Genomic DNA, 22,615 nt, shown 5'->3' with positions numbered 1-22,615 from the left:
CTAGGGTTTAGCCTTGTCATTTATTATATCCTTCCCACCAAAAGAATGTTCTGACATTCACATCAAGTATGATTATAACATTTTCCTGAAAGCATATTGTTTCCTGATGATGTTTTTTTCTCCCTAGTGTCGTCTTTGTCGACCTTTTCTTTATGAACCTGATTCTTTGGGTGGAAGGGTCATTGGCTGCAATCTCCTTTGGTACCCTGATAGGTATCCTTGCGATGTGGTTTGGAATTTCAGTACCATTAACATTTTTGGGTGCATACTTTGGAAGCAAGAAAAAGGTAAATTTGTAAAATAATTGCTTTTGGCCACTGACTAATGTCTGAAATAATACCTCAATATGTATATTACTATATATGGAATGCGAAATGTACCATTGGCAAAAACTACAAAGGATAATCATTTTGGAATAAAAGATTTGAAAAAATTTTTAAAAATGAAACACAGTAATACTTCAAAAGACGCTATTTAATGTACTTCCCACTTTATAGGTTGTTTATATTTCTGTCTATCTCTGTTGGATGAAATTAAAGGGACATATTGTCAAAAGGCTGACTTTAACAAAGTCAGAAAAGTAATAAGATTATACAGTGGGGGAAGAAAGCAAAGATACAGTCTGAAAAATGGAGCTGTGCAGTTTATAGATCTGAAGTTAGCCTATTCCATGCATCGTGTAAAGGAGCAGGATATCAAAAAGACTAAATGAGGCCATACTGCAAAAGGATTGTATAGGGCGCCTGGGTGGCTCAGATGGTTAAGCGTCTGCCTTCGGCTCGGGTCATGATCCCAGGGTCCTGGGATCGAGTCCCGCATCGGGCTCCCTGCTCCTTGGGAGCCTGCTTCTCCCTCTGCTTCTCTCTCTCTCTGCTCCTCTGTCTCTCATGAATAAATAACTAAAATCTTAAAAGAAAAAAAAAAAGGATTGTATAAAGATATAGTGTGAGTTTGCAGGAAAGAAATAAGACAAAACAGGAGCTGGAGTTCCACACAGAGCAGAAAAAAGAAAAATGTCTGAAAAATACACATTTGAAGAGAAATTCTTTTTCCCCCCCAAATTTTATTTAAATTCTAGTTAGTTAACATATAGTTTAATATTGGTTTCAGGAGTAGAATTTAGTGATTCATCCCTTACATACAACACCCAGTGCGCATCACAAGTGCCCTCCTTACTGCCCATCCCCCATCTAGCCCTTCCCCCACCCGCCTCCCTCCAGCAACCCTCAGTTTGTTCTCTAGTGTTAGGAGTCTCAGTTTGCTGCCCTCTCTCTTTTTTTCCCTCCCCCTATGTTCATCTGTTTTGTTTCTTAAATTCCACCTGTGAGTGAGATCATATGGTATTTGTCTTTCTCTGACTGACTTATTTCGCTTAGCATAATACACTCTAGCTCCGCCCATGTGGTTGCACATGGCAAGATTTCATTCTTTTTGATGGCTGAGCAATATTCCATTGTGTGTGTGTGTGTGTATAGTAGTTCATGTGTACATATATACACACATGTATATATACATATATATGTGTATATTATATATATGTTATATATTATGTATAGCATATATATGTGTATATATATAGATATATAACTACATATATAGATATATATATATCTATATATGTAGTTCATATGATATCTTTATTCATTCATCTGCTGATGGGCATTTGGGCTTTTTCCGTATGTTGGCTATTGTGGACGTTGTGCTATAAACACCGGGGTGTGGGTACCCCTTTGAATCTGTATTTTTGTATCCTTTGGGTCAATACCTAGTAGTGTAATTGCTGGGTTGTAGGGTAGTTCCATTTTTAACTGTTTGGGGAACCTCCATACTGTTTTCCAGAGTGGCTGCACCAGTTTGCATTCCTACCAACCGTGTAGGAGGGTTCCCCTTTCTCCACATCTTTGCCAACACCTGCTGTTTCCTGTGTTGTTAATTTTAGCCATTCTGACCAGTATGAGGTAGTATCTCACTGCAGTTTTGATTTGTATTTCCCTGATGATGAGTGATGTTGAGCATCTTTTCATGTGTCTGTTAGCCATCTGGATGTCTTCTTTGGAAAAATGTTCATGTCTTCTGCCCATTTCTTGACTGGATTATTTGTTTTTTGGGTGTTCAGTTCGATGAACTTTATAGATTTTGGATACTAGCCCTTTATCAGCTATGACATTTGCAAATCTCTTCTGCCATTCTGCAAGCTGCCTTTTAGTTTTGTGCTTTTCTTTGCTGTGCAGAAGCTTTTTGTCTTGATGAAATCTCAATCGTTTATTTTTGCTTTTGTTTCCCTTGCCTCCAGCAACATGGAAGAAGTTGCTATGGCTGAACTAAGAGTTTGCTGCCTGTGTTCTCCTCAAGGATTTTGATGGATTCTTGTCTCACATTTAGGTCTTTCATCCATTTTGGGAATCTATTTTTTGTGTATGGTGTTAGAAAGTGGTCCAGGTTCATTCTTTTGCATGTTGCCATCCAGTCTTCCCAACACCATTTGTTGAAGAGACTTTTTTCCCATTGGATATTCTTTCCTGCTTTGTTGAGGATTAGTTGACCATATAGTTATGGGTCTGGGTTCTCTATTCTGTTCCATTGATCTGTGTGTCTGTTTTTGTGCCAGTACCATACTGTCTTGATGACGACAGCTTTGTAATATAGCTTGAAATCGGGCAACGTGATGCCCCCAGCTTTGCTTTTCTTTTTCAGGATTGCTTTGGCTATTCGGGGTCTTTTGTGGTTCCATACAGATTTTAGGATTGTTTGTTCTAGCTCTGTGAAAAATGTGTTGGTATTTGGATAGGGATTGCATTTTCGATTAGGGATTGCATTTGATAGTGTAGATTGCTTTGGGTGGTATAGACATTCTAACAGTGTTCTTCCAATCCGTGAACATGGAATGTTTTTCCATTTCTTTGTGTCCTCTTCAATTTCTTTCGTAAGCATTCTATAGTTTTCAGAGTAGAGATCTTTGGTTAAGTTTATTCCTAGGTATCTCATTGTTTTTGGTGCAATTGTAAATGGGATTGATTCTTTGATTTCTTTTTCTGCTGCTTCATTATGGGTATATAGAAGTGCAACTGATTTCTTTGTGTTGATTTTATATCCTGCAACTTTGCTGAATTCATGTATTAGTTCTAGCCAATTTTTTGGTGGAGTCTTTCAGGTTTTCTACACATTCTGAGAGGACTTTTTGATATCGATTACTTCATATTGGAATAATCGCCACTAAATCTTGTCTAATCTCTCCCTCGGAACTGATAGGAAAGGATAAACATCCTTATTATCTAGCTGTGTGCTCTCTAGTATGGTGGTCACCAGCCACATGTGACTTCTGAGTGCTTGAAATGTGGCTAGTTCCAAATTGGTAAGTGTTGTAAGGAAGTGTAAAATATATAGTGAATTTCAAACAGAACAACAACAAAATATAAAACATCTATTTAGTACTTTCAATATAAATATTTGGAGATGTTAGATGAAATGTATTCGTAAGTTGCTTCTGCCTATTTGTTTTTAAAATTTTTTAATTTATTTTTCTGAGATAGCGAGAGAGCATGAGCGGGGGGGGGGGGCGGATACTGAGCAGGGAGCCCAATGCGGGGCTCGATCCTAAGACCCAGGGATCATGACCTGAGCTGAAGGCAGATGCTTAAGTGACTGAGCCACCCAGGTGCCCCGATGTTGCCTATTTCTTTTCACTTTTTAAAATGCAGCTTCTAAAAGCTTTAAAACTGCATATATGGCTTGCATTATATTTCTATCACACAGTGGTCTAGGCTCTGCCCACATGACTGCTCTTGGAAGTGTTCCGTGTCCTGTTCTGATTCAGGATTCTGTGTTGTGATTGTATGTATATAAATTCACTTCAATTTCATTCATTCTGATTTTCACTTGATTTCTTTTCGAGCAGTTTAAGCGTCCAGTTCACACAAACCAGATTCCCCATCATATTCCTCAGCAGAATTTCTGTACCAAACCACTTTTTGGCGTCATAATCGGTGGCATTTTACCTTTTGGCTGTATTTTTATTCAACTCTTTTTCATTCTGAACAGCATTTGGTGAGTATTGGATTTTCATAATCTCAAAAAAATCTTAATTGTTGATCAATTAATTTTCCTGTATTTCAAGGAGGTTAAATTCTGGTATGGTAAAACTTCATTTGCTGCGCCCCCCCCCCCCCCCCCCCCCCCGCTTTTTATCCAGGAAATGGCAATCTGATCCCAGGGGAATTTCCTAGGGAACTTTGACTTAATTCACAAGTTTTTCAAGACACTATTTGATGGAAATTTCTATGCAGGTTTCCTTTTTAAAAGGTAATAACCTCTTTTTAAGCCTTTCCAGATGACTTAGAAAGTTGGCTCACACTGTACTTCTCTGAGCCTTTGCAGGGGGTGGGGCAGGGGTGTCCCCTGGAAGGAGGCGCCTAAAGATGGGAAGAGGCGGCCCTGATGTGTCTCTCTTTTCTGTACTGACCTTCCATGCAAGATTTCAGAGTTCCTCTGCTAAAAATACTTTGAAGACCACTGACTCTGGGTCTTCATCTGTACTGAGCTGTAAGTAATGTTTTTCTGCTCTCCTGTCTGTCAGCTGTTAGCTCTGTTGTCAGGATGCCTTCTCCTTACAGCGTTCCTCTTTCTATTTGTTACTTTGAAACTGTCGTGATTTAAGAATTCTGATATGTAAAAAAAAAAAAAAAAAAAAAGAATTCTGATATGTAAAGTAAGAACCCGTGCTCTCTGATGCAAGTTCGACAGCTTCAGTTTCTCCAAGTTCCTTTTTTTTCTTAATTCCTGATTCTTGACTGCATTCTGGTTTCAGGAGCGAGTCGAGTGGGGTGGTGCTGCAGAGGGAGTTTTGGAGATGGGGCAAAGTCCCCATAAAATTCAATGCAGTAGCCAGCTGTGTGTGTTTAGAATGCTTTTGTCCCAAAGCAGTCTTTCAGACACAGCTTTCAAGTCCTCAAAAGTTAGGCTTAATCATGCACATTAATTGCTCACCTTTTAAACAGCATTGTGTCAAATTTGTTTAAAAGATAAGCAATAAAATCTGTTACCTTGTCAGCAACTAAATATTTAACCTGCTGCAAAATAGATTATAGTAACCGCATTTTCCAGATGTTTCTGATGGGAAAATAATTTTCAAGTGAAAACCAGAAGAGTCTTCAGACAAGTTTTATTTCAATGAAACAGAGTGTGCTTGCCGTATGCAACTTTGTATATGTTCATTATCTACAGAGATGATTTTCCCCAAGCCCTGGCCCTCGCCCTTGTGCCCAGGGATACATTCTGCAGGAGATTTTAAAATGGAGTATCGATTGGTTCCTCAGTTTCTTTTCTTTAGGAGGCTTTTAAAATTGCTCATCCCAATTTAGTCAGCTCGGCTCCATAATAATGAAAGAAATGACTTTGTTCCTCCAAAGTCTGGCAGAAATGTAATCCACACACAGCTTTAAGAAGATGCACGTCTGAAAGTATATTTGATAGATTTTTGTGTGCTGTGCTATCAAGACCTATTGGGGGAGGCTGCCTGTCAATAGAGCTTCAAAGGCAAAGCAGTATTTGATTCTGTGGTTTTGTGTTATATAACGTAGTCGCTGGTATTTTTGCACTTACAACCTTCTATTGCCAAAAAGAAAAAAATGTGCATAAAGAAAATGACAGAGATACTGATGGGTCTCAACTGAATACTGAATGAGGTGAGCAGAGAATTATGGGTAAGTAGCCACACAGATACGACCTGGACAAGATCAGGCAGAACTCTGAAGCCACACAGGTCAGGGAATATCTTTTGGATACTGGATGGATAGATAAAGGTTTGGAATGAGTTGCTAAGGTTCGAGAAGTGTGGCCGTCTCTTGTATGGATTTGGATTGGGCTTTCTTTGTACTGTGAAGTTAATTTTAAAGCTGTCATTTTTATTTTCAGGTCTCATCAGATGTATTTCATGTTTGGCTTCCTTTTCTTGGTCTTTATAATTCTCCTGATTACCTGTTCAGAAGCTACAGTTTTGCTGTGTTATTTCCATTTGTGCGCTGAGGTAAAGACCTAAGAAACGAACGTATCTTGTGCTTCCAAAACTCGTGTTATTGGAATTAGAAGCCTCTGTTGAGAAAGGAATTGAAGCAACTGTTAACTGCATGGTTTCTAGAATGTGGGATCAGTTTTATATTGTGTTTTCCTGATGACACATTTTGATTTTGATGCAGCTATCAAGTTAATGTGACTTTGATGGAAAATTTAAACAGAAAGCAATTTCTCTCTGGCTAGTTACTATAATTGCTGCATAATATTCAGTTAACATAGAAAAATATAGGGAACTGATTTGATATTTGGACATATAAAAGATCTGGTTCAATGTTGCTTTTTTTTTTTAACAATTAAAATTTTCTCCGCTTAGGCCAGCATTGTGTTTTATGGGTTTGAGATTGCTGCTAAAGGCCCTTTCTCTTATTTTCATTTCATGCCTTTTGGTTACCATGGACATAAATAGTTCTGTTTACCCCACTCCACCCCCGTTTTTTTTTTCTGATGTCATTCTGGATAATAAAGGTGGTAGTGAACATTATTTTCGTAGATCCCCTACATTCTTCTTGTTTTGGTAGTTAAATGTGACTCTCTAAAGGTGACAATAGAGAGTTTAGGGAATGGTTATCATATACATGATGCCTGAGAGCATTTTCATAGGCATATGATGTGTATATTTCTATTTCTTAGATGGGGTGCCTGGGTGGCTCAGTCAGTTAAGCATCTGACTCTTGATCTCAGCTCAGGTCTTGATATCAGGGTCATGAGTTCAAGCCTCACATTGTGCTCCACATGTGGAGCCTAGTTAAAGAAAAAAGAAATGTTTTGGAGGCTCCCAAGACCACCCACATATTTGGCAGCTTACTGGAAGGACTTATGGGACTCAGCATAAAGATGTATGCATGGCTAGGGCCTATTATAGCCAAAGGATACATAAGAGAATCAGCAAAGGGAGAAGACACAGGTGGAGTCTGGAGAAATCTACATACAGTCTTCCTATGCTTTCTCTTTTACACGAGAGGATACATCAATTGTGCTCCTTTCTCCAGCAGTAAAAAATATAGTAATAGATGTGTGATGTTTGTGCCCAGGGAAGCCCATTAGGGACTCTGCATCCAAGGTCTTCATTAGGAGATAGTCACATAGGCACCCTCTGCCTAGCAACTACAAAAATTCCAGACTCCTAAAAGGAAAGCAAGTGCTCATCATAAATCACATTGTTTTTGTACAGTCTAGGTATAGCAAACCAGTCTTATCAGTCAGGGAATGATTAAATGCCAAATTTCCAGATGTAAGCCAAGGGCCAACCTTGCAAGCAGACCCCTCTAAAGATAGTAACTTCAGACCTGCTATGTAACTCTTTTCTGTACTGTAGGTCCCCTTGACCCTTGACCACAGTGCCTTTATAGTAAAAATTTTTTTCTGTCTTTTTAAAAAAATTTTTAAAAAATTTTTATTTATTTGAGAGAGAGAGCATGAGCAGGGGGCAGAGGGAGAAACAGACTCCCTGCTGAGCAGGGAGCCTGATGTGGGGCTTGATCCCAGGACCCTGGGATCATGACCTGAGCTGAAGGTAGATGCTTAACCAACTGGGCCACCCAGGCGCCCCATTTTTTTTTCTTTTTTAAGTAGGCTCCACCGCCCGGTGTAGGGCTTGAATTCAACCTTGAGATCAAGAATCGCATGCTCTCCCCACTGAGCCAGCCAGGTGCCCTTACAGTAAAATTAGCATCATCAGGAGCCCGTAGAATACGCAGAACTTGCGTATTGACCTCAGTCATGCCTCCATGGGTCCCGAATTCAGCTGGGTAAAACAAATCACATTCGCCATAAAGCTCTATCTGAAGTTTCTATACTAATCTTTTCCTACCCTAGCCTGAGGCAGCTCTGGCCAGTAAATTGAAGCTGACCGGAAAACCTTCCAAGGCTGAGGCAGTATCCTGATAGAAAGGATGGTCCTGATAGAAAGGATGCGTGCATTACAAGTACAGACCCTGAGGGCACGCATGGTCTCCCTGGAAACAAAGAGTTTATACATGTTAAGGCACTCCAAGCAGACGTACATTAGTCAGACAGTGTATACCACATTGAATTTCTTTTTTTAAAAGATTTTTTAGAATTAATTAATTTATTTGACAGAGAGAGACACAGCAAGAGAGGGAACACAAGCGGGGGGAGAGGGAGAGGGAGAAGCAGGCTTCCCGCGGAGCAGGGAGCCCGATGTGGGGCTCGATCCCAGGACCCTGGGATCATGAACTGAGCTGAAGGCAGGCACATCACCAACTGAGCCACCCAGGTGCCCCCCACACTGAATTTCTTACAAAACTTCCTCTTTTATTTCTTTTACTGCATAATCTAATGAAGCCTATTTTAGGACAATAATTCCTAACCCATTTATAGTTAGATTTCATCTAAAAAGTTGTTTTTGTTATTTTTTTTTGCAGGATTATCATTGGTGGTGGAGAGCCTTTTTTACCAGCAGTTTTACAGCTGTTTACCTTTTCATATATGCAGTTCATTACTTCTTTGCCAAACTTCAAATCATGGGCATTGCAAGCAGCATTTTGTACTTTGGGTACACAATGGTCATGGTCTTGATTTTCTTCCTTCTCACAGGTAACCACAGAATTACTTCATGCATTTCAGACTCTCTGAAGAGACTTGGAGATAGCCATAATGTAATAAGCATCAATTAACAATTAATGGAAGGAATAGGGAACAAAGTCATCATGTTCATTTTTATGCTTTGGGGATAAAAGATTGCAAAGCCTGGGGAACTGGAGGGACCTTTTGTACTTAGCTTCAAGGTTGTCCCTTGTGAATGTTTTTAAACAGTAGGGATGTGTTCCAAAGCACAGAAAGGGTTATGTGTAATCACCTTTGAATAGCCTCCAAGCATAAACATTAACTGGCTTGAATAACTTTTAAATTAGCAAAAATAGATTAAGTAAATGTGTAGTCATATAAGCAATTAGATGCGAGGGACAAGATGTTGACTTCTCAGGATTACTCATTTGGGGTTGTTATTTGGGTTCAAGATGTGATGGCAACTCTTGTTTAGATTAATGCTTAAAGCCATAAAGGTGGCAAAATGGAGTGGTTTATAAAATGATCCAGTTAGAGAAATAAGGAAGTTGGAGAGCTTGGAACCCTCTTCAGGATGAGTGAGGCAGCTTTCCATTCTATCTGCCTCACTATTTTTTTTAAGATTTTATTTTTAAGTCATCTCTACACCCAACGTGGAGCTTGAACTCACAACCCTGAGATCAAGAGCCCTATGCTCCACCAACCAAGCCAGCCAGGCGCCCCTCTACCTGCCTCACTTTTAAGTTCTGGTTTTCACTCAAGTCATATGACTTATCTACGTCACTTGGACAAATTTCAAGTATTGTCTCTGATTTTAACTCTCAGGTTCAATAGATAACGTAAAAATCAACTGTGGAAATTTGTCAGAAATCAAAGCCTTAAGACAAGTGTCTTGTCTTGGTGTCTCCTTACCTGAGAAACCAAGGCATCTTGGTGGGTCTCCTTGTTTAATAATGTATTACCTATAAACTGCCAGTCTTAATTCCTCAGCACACAGAAGACTATGCTGGACTCCTCTCATCTCTCAGCCACCAGACGTTCTGTTTAAAACTGAAGGCCTGAGAATGTCTCACCAGCCTAGTCTTACCAGGCTTTTCATGTGTTTTGCGGTTTTTCTAACTTCGTATTTAAAATATGCATACAGAGAAGTGCACACAACATGCACCATACACGTACAGCTCGATGAATTATTGCAAAGTGAACCCACTTTTCTAACTAGTGTTGGTGGCAATGAACAGTACATGATCAGTGCCCTGGAAGCCACTTCTCTCCACTCACCTTCCCCAAAGGCAGCCACTCCCCTGACACCTAGCATCATGGATTAATTTGGCCTGTTTTTGAGTTGTGCATAAATGAAATCCTACAGGATGTACTCTTTTATGTCTGCTTTCTTTTCCTTGGTATTGTTGGTGAGGTTCCTCTACGTTGCTGTGTGTAGACCTTGTCTACATCCCTCATGTCTTTTGTTTTGGATTTCTCCCCCAGTGACTGGTTTTTATATTTGGGTGATGTGCAGTTGGATGTGTCTCATACAGTAATTTCAGGCTTCTGTTTTCTTCAATACCTAGCACTTTGACTCAGGTTGCTTTTTTCTGGGAGTCTTGTATGACAACAGCTTCTTTCAGAAAGTAGACGGAATGCTGAATGGTCACATTGCTGATAGAAGTCTTCTCCCATTGGTTGGCTCCACCACTTGTCGTCTCTTCTGTCACACTCCACTGAATACTGACTCTTTTTTTTTTTAATACGAGGATTGTTTTCTTTTTTAAAGATTTTATTTATTTATTTATTTGAGAGAGAGCAAGAGTGAGAGTGCACAAGCATCAGGGGAGCAGTAGAGGGAGGGAGAGAAGCAGGCCCTGCTGAGCAAGGAGCCCGATGTGGGGCTCGATCCCAGGACCCCGAGATCATGACCCAAGTCAAAGGCAGACACTTAGCCGACTGAGCCACCCAGATGCTCCTGGATACTGACTCTTGAAGGTTCCCAGTGATCCCTTGCCAGATCTAATGGCCTTTCCCTAGCCTTCACCCTCCTTGGCTTCTGCAGCTAACTACTCAGCACCTATTCTGTGAAACTCCCTCAATGTAATTTGCATCATTCTCCTTGTACCTCCCTTCCTCTTCCTGTCACCTACCTCTAGCCTTTATACAAGGTTCAGTCTTTAGCATTTCAGGCCCCTCTTTTACCCTCCCCGTTTCAGAGCTCATCCAGTCCCATGGCTTCATCTACCTCCTCAATGCTGACAGCTCCTAAGTCTATGCAGTTAGGTTCTGAACATTTGCCTGTCCCATTGGCACTGCCAACTCAACACGCCAACTCTAGTGAGTGTAGTGCTTCCTTTCCCAAGACTGACTCATTTAAATTTCTTTCCATCTTTGATGTATTTATTTATTTTAGAGAGACCTAGTATGGAGGGAAGGGGGGCAGAGGGGGAGGGAGAGGGAGAAGCAGACTCCCCACTGAGTGCAGAGCCCAATTTGGGGGGGGGGTACTTGATCCCACAACCCCGAGATCATGACCTGAGCCAAAATCAAGAGTTGGACACTCAACCGACTGAGCCACCCAGGCATCCCATGAAGTGTTTTTGGTTTTGGCATCTGTTTTCTAGAACTGTTCTTTAAGAAGCCCTGTCTGCTTACAGAGCCTTAAATGGCATCTCTTTACATTTCATCATTATATATTTTTTTCCTGTTGAATTACTTTTTATTTTTTCATCATCATTATATTTTGAGGCTCACAGCAGGAAGTGAGGCTTATTGCTTATGGTCATGTTTCACTTTTGAGGAAGACATCCTTAATTAAATCATTAGTCTTGAGAATATGGATGTACACAAAAATACAGTTATTAATTGCTGATTACTCTTTCTTGCTGTAGACAAATGCTTCTGAGAGGGTTTTTTTTTTTAATGGCAACTTGAAAATTAGCAATATCCACTCATGTTAAAAATGCCGAGGAGTTTCACACTCATTTAGAATAATTATGCATTCATCCAAAGCTCTTCCTTGTGGTCACCACATTGTCTTTGGTATTTGGATTCATCTGTGTCATCGCAGCAGAAGGATAAGACTTCACAGCTGTCATCTTTCAATATTGAGTGTTGTGACTGTAGGGGAGACTATTTATATACTAAGTATACTTCCATGTTGCTACAAATCCTTTATTTATTTAAAAAAATTTATTTAATCTCTACACCCAACATGGGGCTCAAACTCACGACCCCGAGATCAAGAGTTGCACGCCCTTCCCACTGAGCCAACCAGGTGCCCCAACTATGAATCCTTTATATTTATCATTTGTAAGGCTGCTTAATCTATTGAGCAGATTATTTAACCGTTTCTTGCCTAGTGAACTTTGTTTTTTCTGTTTTGAATTATTTCCTTAAGACAGTCTGTGAAATGGGATAGCAGGGTCAAAAAGCATGAATATTTTTATGATTCTTTATGCTTTTCTGCCATTAGCACAGTGTATTGGTTTCCCCACAACCTTGGCTGGCACCGAGTATTATTTTTGAAAAAACAAACAAAACAAAACCCCAAAAGTGGTTTTCTTTTTTGTTAACACCGTATGTCTACAATGGCATCCCATTGTTGTCTTCCTCTCATTTTTTTGAGCCAAAGGAAGTGCTGTGCATTGTGGCTGGTGTTCCTCTACCCAATTTTTAGTTGGTGGCACACTTACCGAGGTGTAAACAACACGTTGACGTAGGATGCAAGGGACAGGGAGAGGGAAGATAAGCCACAGTATATCAACAGTATCACCAGAGGGCACCAGGACGGAAACCTTGTATTGTATAGACTAAGATAAATAAATTTCAGTTAAGTGTGGGTGACTTGCCTCAAATCTCAACTGGTTTTAAAAAACTAGTTTATCAGCTGGTTAAGCTAGTTAAAAAAGAAACTAAGTCTGTGCATTACCAAGTAGGCTGTGATGTCTTCCAATCTGATTGTTTTCCTCCGATTTCTTATGGATGCTCATTGATGGTTCACTTATGGATACTCGGTCTCGATTGGAAGATAGTGATTTTTATTTGCATCAAGTTTTGTTTTAGATATCAACAAATGAGTTAAAGTCTTTTTTTAAATTTTATTTTTAAGTAATCTCTACTTGAACTTACAACCCCAAGATCAAGAGTCAGGCTGTACTGACTGAACCAGCCAGGTGCCCCAAATGAGTTAAAGTCTTAAGAAAATGAATTGAAATAATGTAGTTTTGTAGATTTTGATAGGAAGGATATAAAATCACAATAACCAATTAAGATCTAACACTTAGGATTCCTTCTCTAAAAGTCTAAAGTGCTATGTTGTATTATAATAATGGCATTTATAGCCTAATGTAAACCTTGAAATCTTTTATGTGATGATGTATATTTTAAGCAAGCAATGAAAAATGTTTGCATTTAGCCGAGGTCTATTATTTAGCCACAGTCTATTATTCTAGAGCGGTGTTTCTCAACCAGGGGTGAATTTGCTCCCTAGGGAAAATTTAGCAATATGTGGACACATTTTTAATTGTCATGACTCGAAGGGTGCTAGAGACATCTAGTGGGTAGAGGCCAGGAATTCTGCTGACCATCCTACTATGCGCAGAACAGCCCTCTACAAAATAGATTTATCTGACCCAAAACATCAGTAGTGCCACTGTTAAGAAACCCTGGTCTAGAGCGAACTATTTTCAAACCTTACTTTTCTTTAGGAGTTAATGCTATTTTCAAAATAGAGTTTTGATTGTCTCAAAAATCAAGATTATGTTTAGAATCTGAGACTCTGAATCACCATTCACTGTGCGGTGATTGAAGCCAGTTTGGTACCAGGAGCTTTTAAGACCCAGAAGTATTAGCCAAGTGCCGAGTGCTTTACTGGTGGCTTTCTCACTAAGTGTCTGTGCTTTGAATATATTTTTATTCATTAAAAGAACCTAATGAAGCTCAATATGTTTTGAGAATGTCTACTGTGTAATATTTTATCACTAAATTAAAGTGAAGAATCCATGTCCTCACACAGTGTAAGATGAAATACACTGAAGGAAAAGGCCAATTACCTCAACGCACAAATGTTAGCCATAGTGGGCCTTTCGTGTTTTACCATACCGACTTGTCTCTGCCTTATTAAAAATTTCAGGTCTGGGGCACCTGGCTGGCTTGGTCAGTTAAGCGTCTGCCTTCGGCTCAGGTCATGATCCCGGGATCCTGGGATCGAGCCCAAGCCCCACATTGGGCTCCCCGCTCAGAGGGAAGCCTGCTTCTCCCTCTCCCTCTGCCTGCCGCTCCCCCTGCTTGTGCGCGCGCTCTCTCTCTCTCTCTCTGGCAAATAAATAAATAAATAATCTAAAAAAATATTTCAGTTCTAAAGGGTAAAAGATCAAAAAGGGATAAAGATAAATTAATGCTAATTGTTAACCAACCAACAAATATTTATTAAGCTTCTATGGGCTTGGCAATGTGTTAAGAGGGAATACGGAAACATAGATCCAATACTATCTGGTTTTTGTTGAGTTGACTGTGTGCCAACTATTTGCATGTATTTATCTCACTTACTTTTCACCTAATTGTCTAATTATCATGAGATGTTAAGTCATATTACTCCCATTGTATGGATGAGGAAACTGAGATCAAGTGACTTGTCTGAGGTCACTCAGCTAGTAAGTGTTGGAGCTCTGATTCAGTCGAACCCAGGCTGGTCTGACTCCAAAGCTCATTCTCTTAACTACAACTCTCCATGTCCTCCTCAAGAGAGAGCCATTTCCTTGAGCTGAGGCCAAGCCAACAACCAGAGAATGCCTGTGGAATCTCCTCCGTGGTCCTCTGTTTGATCAGGTGGACTGCTCTGAATTGGGAGGGCTAAGACGGGCGCATCTAAGAGCACAGTACCGCCCTCGGGAATAAGCTGATGGAAACAATATCTCAGTCTTTCCCATACCCTTTTGACCCTTCTTTCAGAAAATGGAGGCACATTCTTCCAGTTTTTCCTCATTACTTCTTCAAGCCCAGCTCATTTTGGTTTCAATTTACATTTATGGATCCACATGCCAGGTGCTGTAGGAACGAGCAGGACAGAGTCCTCTCTAGTCTTGAGGGTATGGAAAACTGGGGCTCCCGTTGTTTTTCCCAGTGCAAGTAGCTACACACCTACTCTAACTCTGGGTCCTCCGGTAGCCAGTGTTCTTCTAGTTTTGAATAGCCTGCTAAAACTTTTCAGAGGAAGGGAAGCCTCGCTTTCCCCGGTGGGAAGCAGAACCTGCATTCTCTGGCATATTCTTGTACTGGGTGGCTTACACTCTCTAGCATCTCATACCTGAATTGGTTTCTACTCCCGACACGCCAGGCTTTTCCTGTCCAGCTGCTGCTCATTCTCTGCGGTCTTTCTGCACGAAGCAGTTCGTGGTCACCTCAGCCCGTACTGATCTCCCTACCCTAGAACAAAGACTTGGCTTTGAGTCCCATCTGAATTGCTTATTGGCTGGATGTTGTAAGGCAAGTCGACAGACCCTCTGAGCCCCTCTTTCCTTATAGAATGGGGAGAATCCTAGTACTTAGCTCAGAGACTTCGACTCAATCTGATCGCATGTGTAAGCGCTTAACCCAGAGCCAGGCATAGAAATTTTTAGTAAACAACACACATCGTCCTCATCATTATTATCATCATCATTGTCGTTGTCATGAAATAGAAATTTGGTCATCTTATGCATTGTCACTGGCTCCCAGCTGCCTGCTTAATCAAATCCCAACTTCTTAGCATTCACTCCCTGGTTCTCACCTACTTTTGCAGTCTTTTCTCCTATATGCTTTCTTTGATATTCCCTTAACTCTACTTTTTCTTTTAATATTTTAAAGAATATTTTCAGTTTCTTTATTTTTAAGTAATCTCTGTGCCCAACATGGGTCTTGAACTCGTGACTCCGAGATCAAGAATCATGTGCTCTTCCAACTGAGCCAGCCAGACACCCGATGTTTCCTTAATTCTTCGGTCATACACCCTTAATGTCCCAATCCTTCTGCCATGGTTCTCACTGTTCCTTACAACTGTCAGGGTTTAATTGTTCCAGGCCTTTATGGGTACTGTTCGCTCTGTCTGGAATACCTGTCTCCCATCCTCAAATACCTGAGTCCAACTTTAGAGGACCTTCTCTGTGATGCCCTCTCCAAATTCTTGCCATTCATTCAAGAAGTATATATTGAATACCTGCTGTGCGTCAGGCACTAGCCCTAGAGGCCGGGGCTTTAGCAGTGAACAAAACTTCATATAAAGGGATAAAGATTTCTGTCTTCATGGAGCTTACATTGCTATGCAGTTTATCCAAACAGTTCAGTTTAAACTTTTGTTATCTGCCTACAATGTGCTCAACACCATGCTAAGCACTGGGGGTACAAAACTGAGTAAGCCTTAACCCCTAGCCTCACAGCTATAGTCTGGAGAGAGAAGGCCTCTAAACAGATCATTCCGGGGTGCCTGGGTGGCTCAGTCAGTTAAGCGACTGCCTTTGGCTCGGGTCATGATCTCAGGGTCCTGGGATCGAGCCTCATGTCGGGCTCCCTGCTCAGCGGGGAGCCTGCTTCTCCCTCTGCCTCTCCCCCTGCTCATGCTCTCTCTCTCTCTCTCTCTCTCTCAGATAAGTAAAATCTCTTTTTTTTAAGATTGTATTTATTTATTTGAGAGAGAGAGAATGAGAGAGAGAGCATGAGAGGGGGGAGGGCCGGAGGGAGAAGCAGACTCCCTGCTGAGCAGGGAGCCTGATGCGGGGCTCGATCCCGGGACTCCAGGATCATGACCTGAGTGGAAGGCAGTCGCTTAACCAACTGAGCCACCCAGGTGCCCTAGATAAGTAAAATCTTGAAAAAAAAACAAAAAACAAAAAAACTGATCATTCCACGCATTGTGGCAAGGAGCCTAAAAATGAAGCTCAGGGTTTTGTGAAAGCAGTGAACAGCGGCGCCCAGCCCCGGCATGGGGAGGGTGAAGGAGGTCAGAAAAAGCTATGCTGGAGAAAGTGATAGAACTTCCTTGAGGGAAGACTGAGTCTTGGAGTTTGAAGATGGAATTGACAGGATGAGCAAGGCATGGTATGGGGAGATCTGTAGGTAATTTGGGGCTGCTGGAGTTTGAAATTTTAAGGCACGGAGTGACAGGAACAAGTCCTAAAGGAGGAAGCTGGGGCCTTGTCCTGGAGGGCCTTATGAGCTGACACCAACGTGGGCGTGCATCGCATTCATTTGTGGAAATGATTGAAAACCAATACAGCGGATGCCCAGGGCCCATCCCAAAGCCCTGAATCAGAATCCTTGCTGATGTTTATTTTTAACAGCTTAAAAGGTTTCTGATACACTCAGGGGTTTGAGTGCTTTTGCCATGGGGAGCTATTAAAGGTTTGCAAGTAGAGGCATGACAATCAAATTTGTGCTTTGGAAATCTCACAGTCACTCTGACCAAGTGCAGGATGGATTGGAGAGAGAGACTGGAGGCAGAGGTGAGCCGAGAGAGTTTTCTAGATGAGAGATGAAGAGAATGTGATGTCTTTGTCAGTGGAGATGTGTAGGATAGCCATCACCTGAGATCATTCCCTACAAGAGCCCTGTTCTGTCCTCCTCATTACCCACCCAGCAAGGGCCGGGCCCAGAGAAAGTGCTTCATGAATACTGAATCAAATATGGCCGAAGGGAGTCAAGGCCCCCAAGACTCTTTTCTCCAAACAATCTTTCTCTTTATTCCTTTGTGTAATGGCTTTCCTTCCAACTTTAAGAAAACCTTCTGTCTGCATGTCTTACTGGTGCAAATTCTGAGATTAATGTGTATTGGAATACAGCCCCCACAGTGGCTGTGGAAAGACTCTTTAGAGGTTTGATCCTATCAAGTAGAATTTGGTAGACTTTCAAAATGTTTTATTTAGCTAGTTTCTTCTTCTTCTTCTTCTTCTTCTTCAAGTGTGCATATATAATGACTACTTTGGGAAAGCCTCAGAAGAAATGTGTACTGGAGAGCAGTCCCAGGATCAGGCTGTGCATTCTTTACCTTAGAGAATTGCAATTAGGGCCAGGACAAGGGGAAAAATGGGCTTCTCTGCTTGGCTTGGGCTGCCTCATCAAGATCCTGCATCACCTGACCTAATGATAAAAGGTTATGAAGCTTAGAAAGAAACTAGGACATTTCTAGTACTGGTTTAGTATTTTCTCTGACCTGAGGCAAAAGTAGACAGAGACACCAAAGTGACCATTCTCTCCCTTTTTGGCCCATCTCTTTTTCTACCCACAAACTGTAGTACAAGCAATTGGGTTGTAGAAAAAAATATTTCCATTTTTCCAGATCCTTTAAGTTGCTTTTCAATTGTGTGGTTCAGTGGCCCTTAGAAGAGAAATTTCCCCACCTCTTTTTATACTTAATGATGTTTGTTCACAGGAAGGAAGGGAGGGAGGGAGAGAGGGGGACAGAAAGGCAGGCTAGACCAGAGGCTCTGAAACCCTGGTTGCATACTAGAATCACCTGGGGAGATTTTAAAAATCTTGATACTGAGGCTGTATCCCAGATCAATCACATCTGGGGGACGTGACCCAGGCAACAGTAGCTGTTAAATCCTCCTAGATGATGCCAGGGTACAGGCAATGTTGAGGACTACCACACTAGTCAAATAAGCCCCATGTGACTATATTTTTCAAGCCCCAGATCAGAACACGAATGCTAGCTCCTCTGACAGGCACCCTAATGTATCTTACCTTTTTCTCTCAGGTCAGTCCCATTAGTTGGGTGGGGGATAGAATTCCTTTCCACTTAGGAGGACCAGAGATGGGTAGCTTGTTCTATATCCTATAGCTAAGTGTCTGCCTGACTCCAGAGTCAGCTGACTTAGCTCAGCTGCCAATCAGAACAGTGTGAGAGTTGATGGAGCTTTGTGTTTCGGGTAGGAGACAATGTGAGTATTGTAAGTTGAGCATCAAACTGAGGGTTCTGGAGGGGAGGGGGGTGGGGGGATGGGTTAGCCTGGTGATGGGTATTAAAGAGGGCACATTCTGCGTGGAGCACTGGGTGTTATGCACAAACAATGAATCATGGAACACTACATCAAAAACTAATGATGTAATGTATGGTGATTAACGTAACAATAAAAAATTATTAAAAAAAGTTTGAGAATTCATAAGACATTTCAGTAGTGTATGGGGATAATATGCAGCAAATTGAAATCAGGAATGTCTTAGATTCAGAGACATGTGTTAGCTACACATGGTCATCTCCTGAACCTTTGAAGTTGTTGTATTCAGAAAAGGAAGCTTAAAATGGGAATGGGTATTATCATCCCCATTTTTCAGCTGAGAAAATGGAGGTTTGGCTAGATTGTCACTTGCCCAGGATCAGACAGCTAGTAACCAAAAGAGCAGGTTTATGTCACTCCCAGAGCCCATGCATGGTCTTAGTCACTATACCACACTGACTCCTGACAAGGAGCTTTGAAGGGTGGGAGGGAGGTGGCATGATGGTATATTGGATAGCTTGGAAACTGGCAAAGAAAAAGGGACCAAACCCTGCCTAAAGCCTTCTGTGATTAACATGTTTTGCTAGACGATTGATTGTCTTGAGTTACCCCCATTAGATTATAGGATCTGGAAAAGAAGACTCCTATTAGAGTTTTCTTTGTGTTATTGAACCATAATATCATCTGAGAATTGTTTTTATAACATGAACATCGATGAAATCCTATGTTAAAGAAAAATTTGCCCAGAATTGTATCACCCTACATATAAAGGTATCTTCTTTGGTCCATTCTCTGTATCTAGTGCATGGGTTTAAATGTATACAGTGTTCACACTGGTGAGTTACAATCTGGCTTACCTAACACCATATTATAAAGAGTGCTCCATGCTGCTGTATAGTCTTTAAATTTGTCATTTTTGATGACTATCTTATTTCATTGAGCACTTAGTACATCATTTAGCTAAGTCACCTATTGGGGGGCATTTGGTTTGTAATTTTTCAATATTATAAATCATAGTATTATGAACACCTTTTTTGCATGTAATTTTTTTTCTTCTATGGGGTCATTTCATTTTTTTTTTAAGATTTTATTTATTTGAGAGAGAGAGAGAGAGAGCACAAGCCGGGGAGGGGAAGGCAGAGGGAAAGGGAGAAGCAGGCTCCCCACTGAGCAGGGAGCCCTATGCGGGACTCAATCCCAGGATCCTGAGATCATGACCTGAGCCGAAGGCAGCTGCTTAACCCACTGAGCCACCTAGGTGCCCCTACGGGTTCATTTCTTTAGGATAAATCCCCAGAAATGGGATATTTCTCAAGTTTAATAAGACAAAACTTTGATTTATAAAACTAATTTATGTCTTGAATATGCAAGTAAATAATAGATTATTGCCACTTTTGTTACATCAAGTGATAATGGTTACATTTTCTAAATTGAAGCAAGTTATACCAAGTTTATTATATTAGAAACTAGCCTTGGACCTCTTTGTATCCTTTTTGAAATAGAGAACTTAAGCTACTCATTTTTTTTTTTTTTTTTTTTTTTTTTGCTTTGGTTAGAGACCTGCAGCATTCAATCAAATGGATTCTCACACCCTGTTGCAGGTGGCTGCATCCAGCCCCACTGCTCATCTTTGCTCAACAAGACAGCCTGGTGATTTTTTGTTTGATAATGTGGGAGTCCTGAGATTTAGAGAATCAGTAGTCCACCTCAAAACTGACATGCTTTGCATTTTTGAGAAAGCTACTTTGATTTGCTATAGTCTCTGGTTAACAAGGATCTTTTTCATTTTGTTTCAGGGACAACTGGATTTTTTTTCCTGTTTCTGGTTTATTACTAAAATCTACAGTGTGGTAAAAGTGGATTAAAGAATGTCCCCCAAAGGCTTCCAGGCATGTCACCACTGCTTTTGAATATATACATCTATATCTGTATGAACATCTATGGAGATATATGTGTATGCTTCCTACTACACATTTTAAATATATATCACTTAAAAATCTCATTGGCCTCAGTTTGTATGACACAAAATACTGATTATGTGGAAAAAAACAGGTTGGTTTGGAAACAGGTTTATTCTAAGTCAGACTGTCCTGAAAAGATACCATAAAAAGGTTTAATTGAAAGCAATTAGAGCAAGGGAGGCACATTTCTTTATGAAATGAAAGCTGAGCACACGGGCTTTTCAGATGAAATGTTTTTTTTTTTCCTTTTTCTTTATTTTGTTTACAGCATCAGAACTATTGTCAAATAAATCTTAGGTAAAATGTGAATTTTTCTATCTTATGTGGATTGTACAGACTGTATTCCACTCTTGTATTTGGATGACCATTTTATGTATTTATTTATTTTTGAGAGACTTATTTATTTTAGAGCAGGGAAGAAGGAAAGGGGGAGGGAATCTTACTTAAGCAGACTCTGCACTGAGCATGGAGCCCAACACAGGGCTCCATCCCATGATCCTGAGATTATGACCTGAGCCGAAACCAAGGATTGGTGCTTAACTGACTGTGCCACCCAGGGGCCCCTATTTTATTTACTTTTTTTTTTTTTTAAAGATTTATTTATTTATTTTGAGAGAGTGAGAATGAGAGAGAGAGAGAGAGTACATGAGAAGGGGGAGGGTTAGAGGGAGAAGCAGGCTCCTCGCTGAGCAGGGAACCGATGTGGGACTCGATCCCGGGACTCCAGGATCATGACCTGAGCCGAAGGCAGTCGCTTAACCAACTGAGCCACCCAGGCGCCCTATTTTATTTACTTTTTAAAGGAAGCTCTACGTCCAACATGGGGCTCAAACTGACAACCCTGAGATCAAGAGTCACTTGCTCTATTGACGGAGCCAAGCAGGTGCCCCTGGATGACCATTTTAACAACGCACATCATTTTTTTTAAAGCTTTTATTTGAGAGAGCGAGAGAGAGCATGAATGGGGGTGGGGGGGGGAGAGGGAGAAGCAGACTCCCCACTGAGCAGGGAGCCTGATGCAGAGCTCCATCCCAGGCCCCTGAGATTATGACCTGAGCCCAAGGCAGTCGCTTAACCGGCTGAGCCACCCAGGCATCCCTGCACATTGGTTTAGTATATATAGAGTTTATGAAATACCGGGCACTGCTGTCTTATTCCTTAATTAAATCTGCACATTTCTGGTTATTGGTTGTCTTTTTCTATTTGCTGTCCTTTGGAGGCTGAGAATGTTCAAGTTTGACTTAGCTTTTCGGAACCAGTTTTCTGGGATTTATTTGCTTTGACTAAACAATAGTCAGGTGTCATAACTCCCCAAATGTCAGGAATTCTTATGACAAATATTCTCTGAGCTTGCAATTTTGGGAAGGCAGTCATGAAAATCATATATTTTCTGTGATACATTTTTATTGGTCAATATTGGCCTTCTTGAGGAAAATGTTTGAAAACTGTATATGCACAAGCTTCAATTCATGAACATTCTCAAAGCCTTCCTTAAGCTGAGGAGTACTTGTTTGTGTGTGGGGGGATCAAAGAAGCCCTGTTGCTCTTGAAGGGGAGATTGGGATGGGGAGGGATGGGGTCAGAGAGTTGCATTCTGAAGGAGAGTGGTGGGAGGAAATGGAAGTTAGTAGTTGCCTCAAGGAGGAAGGTAATTACCTAGCCCGTAGGATGCCTTTGTCTATAGTGAAGGATCAGGGCTCAGACCCCAGGCAAATTGGCCTGGGGCCTGGAGCAGACTGGCGAGAGAGGGAGTGGCTATAGAAGGTCAAAAGGTGTGTCTTGAATAGAATTTTCAGATCCTCTCCACTTTCTCCCACTCAGTCTCAAAATCAGGCTGAGCCCTAGGCCCTGCCTGAGAGGAGTAACTGTTGTTGAGATTCACTGGAACCAATTCCATTCTCCTCTAAATACTTTGAACCAAGCAGTGTTATAGTGAGCTTCAGGGGACTCTTCCCACCGGGTTGGCTGCCTGGGAGTTTTATCTAAGCTCACAAGCCCTCCTGTTTGCATTGATGGTAGTAGTTTGCTCGAAAGGCAAATTTGTTAAACGAATGAGCTCTTGGGGCGCCTGGGTGGCTCAGTCGTTAAGCGTCTGCCTTCGGC

At 41.1% G+C, this 22,615-nt stretch overlaps 1 protein-coding gene across 1 annotated transcript in view; it reads left to right on the top strand.

Moving 5' to 3' along the window:
- Positions 1–20,550, top strand: part of LOC114201446 (transmembrane 9 superfamily member 2-like) — a 78,079-nt gene extending 57,529 nt beyond the window's left edge. Inside the window, exons 12-16 of the mRNA XM_088028916.1 lie at positions 128–287; positions 3,896–4,044; positions 5,911–6,022; positions 8,454–8,625; positions 20,348–20,550. Coding sequence (XP_087885042.1) covers positions 128–287; positions 3,896–4,044; positions 5,911–6,022; positions 8,454–8,625; positions 20,348–20,388 — 634 coding nt within the window. The 3' untranslated portion in view covers positions 20,389–20,550. The remainder of the gene's footprint in view (positions 1–127; positions 288–3,895; positions 4,045–5,910; positions 6,023–8,453; positions 8,626–20,347) is intronic.
- The last annotated feature ends 2,065 nt before the right edge of the window (positions 20,551–22,615 follow it).

The sequence above is a fragment of the Eumetopias jubatus genome, unplaced genomic scaffold (assembly GCF_037043125.1).
Source record: "Eumetopias jubatus isolate StellerSeaLion01/CBP00866 unplaced genomic scaffold, mEumJub1_p1.0 scaffold_11, whole genome shotgun sequence".
Classification (NCBI taxonomy): Eukaryota; Metazoa; Chordata; class Mammalia; order Carnivora; family Otariidae; genus Eumetopias; species Eumetopias jubatus.
Note: the sequence above shows the minus strand (reverse complement) of the source record. Positions and strands in the feature narration are given on the sequence as shown.